At 41.4% G+C, this 9009-nt stretch overlaps 1 protein-coding gene across 1 annotated transcript; it reads left to right on the top strand.

Annotated features, from left to right (window-relative positions):
* The first annotated feature begins 4165 nt into the window (after positions 1-4165).
* LOC119745000 (melanoregulin-like) lies at positions 4166-7986 on the top strand. Its single transcript, XM_038221225.1, has 5 exons — positions 4166-4730; positions 5120-5285; positions 5545-5623; positions 6246-6409; positions 6844-7986. The coding sequence occupies exons 1-5, from the start codon at positions 4654-4656 to the stop codon at positions 7132-7134; spliced, it is 777 nt and encodes a 258-aa protein (XP_038077153.1). The 5' UTR covers positions 4166-4653; the 3' UTR covers positions 7135-7986.
* The last annotated feature ends 1023 nt before the right edge of the window (positions 7987-9009 follow it).

Here is a 9009-nt window from a genome sequence, read left to right as displayed (position 1 = left end):
GTAGACGAGACGATAATTACACTTGTCTTGATCTTACAACTTATCAAAATGATAAGTTTTTGTTCGGAGTAATGAGAGAGGAGGGGAAATCATTACAGTTACGAAATGGGAAGTTTTAGACAAATCTCTCTGTATTGACTTACGTGCAATTAAAACGTACACGGAGACCAGAAACAGCACAAGAACCATCAGCCCCGTTGACTTGTACCGCATGCTGACAAAAAGAAACAAACTGGAATATTAAACTCAATCGCTATACTGTCGAAGAGCAACACCAGGCATACATTACCATGCACGAACTAAATGGCAACCTGAATGAATACATTTTGTTGATGTTTCGTTGTCAAGTTCAATTGTGGTTGCACGGGCCAGTGAAAAGGCAGCATATGACCCATGACGTCCAAATCGCGATTCGCATACATTGAAATCCTTTCGAATAATATTTTTTGTGGTCATGAACTGAAGGTGTTTTAACGATGAATGGCTCAGCTTTATCTCGTACCCGTCCTGCAAACAGGGTGCAGGGTGGGTGGGGGGGGGGGTACGAGCGAAGACTCAGCTCTGAAAGGACTGTGTAAATTCAAACAACAGTCGTTCTATTCTGCCATAGAGGATATCTTCCAAAATCCATAGGTTATCCCTTTAAATTGTACAGAAAGTGAAGAGCGGCGAATCAAGCTATGTTTTGATGTTTTAGAGTATGTGAGTATTGTGCCCAAGGTTGAACTATGTCTGCGCTTGCGTTTGAGCACATAGTTGCGATTTTGAGCGCATAATTCTGTGGTTGGCATAGCAATGGAATTAGGCTCTGGGGTTGTCGTTGATCAGTAATTTGCTCTGTGTGCATGTTTTTCGTTTGAAGCCACAAAATTGCTAAAATTTTCAAACTACGGTACCTTTACTGTTTAAGTTTCAGCTCGCGCGGGCACACTATTTTGCAACCACCTTCAAGTTTTAGTTTTGCTCTTAACCACTGCAAACGACCCCTTCCCCCTCGTGGCCTCTAACTAGCCCTGAATTTGTGCCCGAGTTTGCTGTTAAAAAGGTTTAACGTCAAGGTGGATAATTTCCACATTCGAGCAAAGCTTGCTTTGAAAAGTAAATGGCGGGAGCGTGTAGGCTCATCGATTGCCTTCATCCAGCGAACGACCTTTGGTATTTGGAGTTGCTAAGTGAATGCAGGGAGTGGGCATAACTTGTCATAGTCGTGCCCCTTTGTCAACACCTATATCGTAATTATATAAGAGCCTTTATCGCTTGGCCAACCCACGAGCCCTTTGATTCACAGACATAAAACACTGCAGAATTCAGACACGAAATTTTCAGGAGACATTGCATTAAAAAATAGCACAAATTCGCGGAGAGGTCGTGACTCTGCAGATTATGTTTTTACAAAAAATGACGGTTGTGGCGTTAGTCAAATTAACACGAGAGAAAAAATGAAACTCAATGAAGTCAGGACCTTTTCAAAGATTAATAAAACAGATCACATGAAACTTGTTAATGAATATTTTGATCGTTACCTAAATCTGAAATATGTGTTAGATGGAATATACCTTTGTTCTTTGATTGATTGGCAAAACTTCCCATTCATTTTTGCGTTTTGCCATCATCCCACTACGCTGCCATTCAGTTGCACACAATTTCATTACAAATTGAACTTCCCTGTTATATTTTCATGTCTTATCATCATTTTTGCAGTGAGTGACCTTCATTGAGATGATATATGAAGAAAACAAAAGCCGTCAGGTTGCAACATTCTTTCCATGATTTGTTTTACACCTTAGAGGGTGAGAGTTAATATTTAAAAATCATTTTGTTTTTCGTTATTGAAAAAAATTATCATACTGAACGGTTCCAAATAAACTAGTCACGAAGTTCCTGAAATCGTTAAAAAATATCAATGTAGGCACAAAACATTCCCAATCAAAGACAAATAGTTGTGAAATCGTACGTCACCGAATCGTTCCCATTAATGGCAGACCTTCAGTTTGCTTTGTATTATCACCATGTAACTAACATTTCACGAAACTTTATTCACCCAAATAATTATGTGTCGCTTGCGTAGCATTTAATCATTTCGTTATAATAGGCATGCATGGCATTTTTTCGTGTTCTGAAAAAATTCTGAGGATCTACCTAAAACTGTGGAGTCCGAAGAATTACCGTATGATATCTTACTCCCCCGTAATTCACGTCTAAACTTTAAAATTTAGTCCGTGTAATCCGCTTTTTAAGAAGGAGAAAAAAACTTACTCGGATTTCCGTCTTCCCTCCATGTAACCAGCCGGCATGATTAAAACACAGGAAAATTCTAAATCGCACCAATCCACATGTACATTGCCATGTCTGCGCGAGTGAATCCCAACGCACACGTCGCCGCCAGTCAGTGATGAGATGAACTGCAGTTCGGAATTGTCCTGATGCCTAATGACCTGATTTTTTTTTTTTTTTACCATGGACGCGCGGTTCTTTTGTGGAAAGAGGATACCAGCAACAAATACCCGAGATTGTTGACGGGGATTCTGAAATCGCTTGGGAATATGGAACGCTTACGAAACAAATAATAAATATCGTTCGAAAGACACATAAAAAGGGAAAATTTCAAAAAGAGGACGCTCAGGTGCTTGGGCAATAATACATGCGCAATTATTGAGATGATTAATGAGTTTCCAACAATACTCTAAATAAGAACGAATTTGATAATTTCAATACCGCATAAGTGGGAAACTTTGAAATTAAGCACTGGATATCGGAAGAACATCGAAAAAACAAAATCCTTTCAGTCAGTCTGTACTTGAGAGCGTTTTAAAAAAATAGTTTCAGCAACTATATCCAGTTTTGGTGAATGAGTTGTTTGGGTCAATGTTTCAAATGGAAAGATTTTTGTGTGATTTGTCTCTTTGGGCTCCCATACCCATTCTAAAAACGACAATCCTTTTATGATACTGGTTCGTTTTACACACCTTGACGACAGTACACCGAATACTATGCATATTTACCCCCACCTGATAAGGTGTGGTTGATAATCTATGTGCTCAGAATTCGTCAAGTATCAAAGACAGGCGTGTGACTCCATGGTGGTGCTGCTGGTGGGGCTTGGGGTGGGTGCAGTGCGTACGTAACTTCAACTCGCAGGGCGGGCCCGGGAGGGGGTCTCAGTTTCTGGGGCACTTATGAGTTTAAAACAATAACAAACACAATTTGTCTGCTCCTAAATTCTAAACCGGGGGGGGGGGGGGGGGGGGGCGGGGGGGGGGGGGGGGGATGGGGGAGACACAGCTGCTGCTGGCCGGGGATGGGCTTTTTTTTTTTTTGGGGGGGGGCATAGCCCCCATTGCCCCCCCCCGATCCGCCCTTGATTCTAACCGAAACGAAAACCAAAGACACACAGTATATCCGTCCCAATAATATATACTGTAGACTTTTGGGAAAAATAAATTTGTCCGTACGAGTTAGAGTTTGCCTGGGGAACACTTTGAGAACAGAAATTATTACAAGCTCATCTTATTATTACAAGAATTGACTAAACGAAAACCTTGGAGAGTTTTTTTGGAGTATTTATTGTTCGTGGTCGGCTATGTATTTTCACATTCATGGGTTCAAAGTTGAACAATGCTCAACAATGATGCACTCGCAACTCAAGTCACCATGTGTATTAGGTTTAAGCTATGGAATCTCAAAACTTAAATGATCAGCTAGGGGCTCGATCGATCCCAACTCATTTATTAATTTTGTGCTCTCACGACTGTACAGTATTCACGGTCTACCAGGTTTGCATAGTATATAACGTACGCCTCTACTGCCCAAACCTCGACCCACCACATGCTCGAATTCACCAGTCAGTCATCTGTAATTCGTCGGATAAAAACCCGAAGAGCGCCCCCATTAACCGCGATGCCATATCAAAGACAGCTTCTCGCACTTTGAAATGGTCTATCTAAAAATGGCTATTCTAAGGCTATAAAAGGCTCTAGCTCGAATAATTCATTTGACCTATGTTGAGCCTTCTGAACGACTATCTCACTTTAGCTTTGCGATAGTGGCTGATCAATCTGTTCTCGTAGCGAGACTAATTGTTTAAAGTTGCGATAAGCAAAATATTTGATCCCTGAACCTTTGATCCGCAGGAAGCTCAGCCAGTGTTCAGAAGCTGTACAGACGACTCGGCTCTTGCGATGTGTACATGTGACCTGACCAATTAATATGATAACGATACAGAAAGTACGTACACAGTGCATTATGTGCAACTTTAACCTGGACTTGGATCTCACTGTACGCGCTATTATAAGGTTCAACTTGGGCAGAAAATTATCACGGGACGATTGAAACATCAGCCTCTACTAGTATATCGGCCTACACACCTTCTTTGCTTCATTTCCTCGTGCCATTAAAACAGTTTTTTCGATATTTTACCCTGTTCGGGTGAAGTTGTAGTTGTTATGACTGTAGAGATTGTTTCATCGTAAATGTAGCTGTTCGCCGTGTTGGATGAGGAAGTGGAAAGCTCTGGCATACCGCACAGTGGAAGTTCAAGCCAATGGATTTTTGGACAACGTGAATTCATGATCTCTCGTTCAGCTTGAACGATGAACTGCATATCCATTTGTGTTAAACAGTCGTAGAGTTTCAGTATCTATTGAACAGGAAATCATGTCATTCTGCTGTAGAAGAGACAACAACTACGATGGCCTAGATGAGCCAAGCGCAGAGAAGTCGCCTCTCGTAAGGTGAGCTATAGTGGATACCAACCAATTAACGTCACTGCTAGTTTGATTAAAAGAGCCCAGAGTTTCATAGCAAATTTACAAAATCCTGACATCGTCAGTTTTGGAAAAAATATATATTATATTGTCAGTGACGGTGATATATTATTATGTTATCATTATACTCAGCTAGCTAAGCTTTACTCCCATCTTACAATCGTAAACAAACAAACATCCCCCCCCCCAAAAAAACCAACAGAACAATTTTTTCAAGGTAAAACTCAGAACTGTAAAAACTGTCACCTCACGATTTGAGCACCAAGACATCTGGTCATGAGTGTTGGATCGAGGTTATAAAATAATGTTGAATGAAAAACAAAACAAAATAACTAAATTTTCGTATGGTTGCTTAGAAACGAGGGCGGTGCCCTTGTCGATGGCGTCATAGCATCACGGAGGTCAGCCACAGATGACCTCAACCTCTGGACCAATCCTGATGACGTGAATCACGTGATCTCAGAGGACGACAGGCAACTTGCCGAGCTGCTCGACAGGAGGCGCAGAGCGGTTTCCAGAGAGGTGACGTCATAATCATCTTAAATAAATCGGTGCATTACCTTAAAATCTTCCACACGTTGTTTAAATAAAAGTTAACAAAAACACAGAACCGACGACTGGTAGAGTGTGTTATGTGGGTGGGTGGGTGGGTGGGTGGGGGGGGGGTTACGCCTAGCGATGCCCCTTCCTGGACGAGAAGTTTCAAGCGTTTATGCCCACACGTTGAGATTCAATTCTGAGACTTACATTTCTTGTACAAAAATTATATTTTTGCCAACAGGAGGAGATGTTATTGCATCAAAAGGTAGAAGAAATTCGGAAGGTTCGAAAGAAAGTTCAGGACAGGTGGAAAGAGTGCTGAGCGAATTAGGTGAGTTGAATTCAGCAATCAATGGTGATGCGAAGTGGAGAATTGGCTCATCAGCTCAGACACTTTTTGCCAGAAAACAAAACTCCATGAAATCCCTGGGGCTTGTCTTGCTGATTTCTTTTGCTTAAATAAAGCGCGGATATAAACTGCTTTTTCTCTAAGCCAGCAAAATGATTGAAAATATCAGATAGATGATTTAGAGTGAAAATCACTCTAATTTTAGATTTAAACAATCTTTTGAAACGGACTCGCTGTAGGGGAAACACGAGTGAAAACTCGATAATTTCACTGTATTGTGAGATGGAGTGCCGTGGATTGAGTGCCGTGGCCTCATGGTCCGGAGCATTGAAATCCTGGTCTGCGGGTAAAGATTTGCAGGTTGTGGGTTCAAGTCCAGCCTGTGGTTATGGTGCGTGTGCCCTTGGGCAAGGCACTTTTAGTCACTCATTGCCTCTCCCCACCCAGGAGTAAATGGGTACCTGTGAGGGCAGAGATGGTTATTGTGATTGATTATAGCTGCTTTGCGCCGAAATGGCAGCATTAGGCTGGCGAATTTTCACTCTTTGGAAGTAAGAGTATGATTATTATTGTCTGTTGTAATTTACTTTCAGGTTTTGCCGACGAGCAGCATAAACTACTGGCCGTGAGCTCCGTCACAAGAACCGCCTCTCCCAACACGTCGGTGAGGGCGTACAACCTGCACGATAAGCTGGTGAACGAGACGTCAATCTTTGGTGATGCACCGACACAGAGACATCGCTATGCAGTCATACTGGTAAGAGGTGACACAACACACCTCATAAAAGATTACTGACGCATTCTTATATACTATTTATATGAACTTCAAACTTTCAATGGACGAACGTTAGAACATTCAGGGACAGCTTCGTAGATTTATATTTTGACGTTTAGACGCAATCATTCATAATATTTCTATAGTATTAATTTAATATTAATGCATGTACTTATCTATGTAATTTATTCTAGGTAATGCCTAATTTTAGAAACATAATTCATCCAACGGAAAAGATTGGAACAAAATCATTTAAATTTGTTCAGTTTTTGAAATATATTCACCGTTTGAGTATTGCTGATTTATATCGCCTGGTGGCGCTCTAATCACGTCTCTGGCCAAGTGCTTTCTGGAAATATGGGACTGGTATACAGTGAATTCATTGGGTTAAAAGGTTCTTTTGTTTGTAATTACAGGACCGATTGCTAGATCTGGACATTACCGACGATTTTTTCGAAGCAGCACACGAACTCTACCCGAAAAAGGCCGAGAAGCCGAAGCGGTACCACAAGAGGGCGTCCCGCAAGAAACCACAAGGGGAAGTTCCGGATGAGAACGGAAACGGTGAAGTTAACGGAGAGATTCCAGAATCTCCGGGGATGGAGATAATGCCGAACGGCCACAAGCCAACTAACGGGGATCGGCGCGCCGATACACCCGTGACTACCGAGGTGGTGGTCGCTGAAGTTCACGAGGAACCGAAGTAAACCCCTCCATCGGAGACAAACTTCAATCTGTGAAAACTCGAAATCACCATGGCCCTATACCAACAAAACACATTCGAGAGATTGAGCAGTTTGCGATGGTGAAAATGGTGACGCGGAGGTAAAGTCTAGCTACCAGGCATTGACTTCAGCATATTGAGTGTCTAGTCTTGAAGTAATCTTGGAAGAAGTGTCCTTTGTTTCTTTAATGCAGCCGGTCCGATTACTATACGAGTAGAGGTCGCTCTCAACAAGATACATCAAATCAAGTTTGGGGACTTTGGCACCGTTATCCAGGAAAATCTGAGCATACCTCACGCGCCCTGTATCCAATACTTCCAATAAAACTTAAATTTATAGAGCAGTTTTTGAGACTTCTTCAGCAACTGCTGTTTCATTAAAGAAGCATATTATCTTTATTGGCAATCCGAGTCATCAAAAACTTATCTGCAAGGTCTTGATTCGTTTATCATGACTTTTCTATAAACATCTAGTAAAATAAATCTAGCAGGGCCAAACATTTTGCAGAAATGCTGAACTTTTTGGACGTCTCATTTTGTACCGTTTGACGTATTAGATATCATTAATTTAAAAGAAGCATTATTTCGCAATATTGGACAACATCTGAAATGTTTTTTTTTTGTAATTGATTGATTTTTATAAAAGATTTCTTGATTACAAATAATGTATATATTCTTTTGAAGCATTGGACGGAAACAACAGTCATATGTTTTGAGCATTAGTATTTGACTTGGATATTAATTTAAGAAATAAGAATCTTTTTAAAGTGTTTACTGTTATTCACACCCAGAATTTAATTTTCAAATTCAATAAATACATTCCAGTTGGAAAAGTGATCACAAGAATGCAATTGATTAGAAGTGTTCTTTTAGGTGCAAGCTTTTGTGTTCATAAAATATCTCCTTATAGAAAAGAAATCGACAGTGAACCGTGGATGCGTTATATTTTGTGTGACGTGACAATGGAAATTTATTTGTTTAAAGAAACTTGGCAGACGATCCGACCGAAACACCGCCCTCATGCGGCTGGCCCTGTTCTTCAGTGTTTATTAAAAAATCCTGTCATACGCGGGCTGTCATTTGAATACGTTGAAACGAATAGAAAGTCATGAATGGCCAAAACGGCAACACAATATGGCAGGCACGCACACGATGCCCATAAAGATGATGACTCTATCCAATTAGTATTCATTTCATACCCTCGCGCGCGCGCTCCAGACCCCCCACAACCGGCAGGCGCGCGCGGCAAAGCCCCTCCCGGCCAACCGGAGTTGAGAGATTGGAAGAAACTGGCCGGCCGGTCGGACCAGTCGACCGGCAAATTATGAACATCGACCGGTAGGTGGTAAAAGGCTTCCTAATAATCAGCGATAATCCATCTCCTTGCGATGGGTTGTGATAGGCAGTGGTGGGGGGGGGGGACTTGGGGTATATATTGCTCTCGGACGCTAGTTTGCTCTTCAGATTGAAAGCACGACGACAGATCTAATTCTGGCACAAAAGTAGGCTAAAGTGAGAGTCGGTGAGGACTTGCAACAAGGCAATTTTACGGCTTTTTTTGGGGGGGGGGGGGGAGGGGTGGAAATACACGGATGACCTATTTTGACTCAAGACTGAATCTGAAAATGAGATCAGGTCAACTTTGCGAAACTAAACTCCTAGTACCGGTGGAGATATTGTACCGGGCATGTCGACAAAAGAAAACACAGTTCTTTAAGGAGCTAATTCTGTGATTAATTAAAGAGAAATTGGAGTTCTTTATTTGCATTGTATAATTAAGTGTTTAAAATTATGCTCACAAGCCTCTTAAAATGGTGGTACATTTGTTAACCTGTTTTCCTCTCATAATGAAACTAAA

Source organism: Patiria miniata, unplaced genomic scaffold (assembly GCF_015706575.1).
Source record: "Patiria miniata isolate m_02_andy unplaced genomic scaffold, ASM1570657v1 HiC_scaffold_7, whole genome shotgun sequence".
Lineage (NCBI taxonomy): Eukaryota > Metazoa > Echinodermata > Asteroidea > Valvatida > Asterinidae > Patiria > Patiria miniata.
Note: the sequence above shows the minus strand (reverse complement) of the source record. Positions and strands in the feature narration are given on the sequence as shown.

Bases quoted from the DNA above. Each gene is read 5' to 3' on its own strand.
- LOC119745000 (XM_038221225.1), top strand. From the start codon at position 4,654: ATGTCATTCTGCTGTAGAAGAGACAACAACTACGATGGCCTAGATGAG. The intron at 4,731-5,119 runs GTGAGCTATAGT...ATGGTTGCTTAG, and splicing joins GAGAAGTCGCCTCTCGTAAG to AAACGAGGGCGGTGCCCTTG. The intron at 6,410-6,843 runs GTAAGAGGTGAC...TTGTAATTACAG, and splicing joins ATCGCTATGCAGTCATACTG to GACCGATTGCTAGATCTGGA.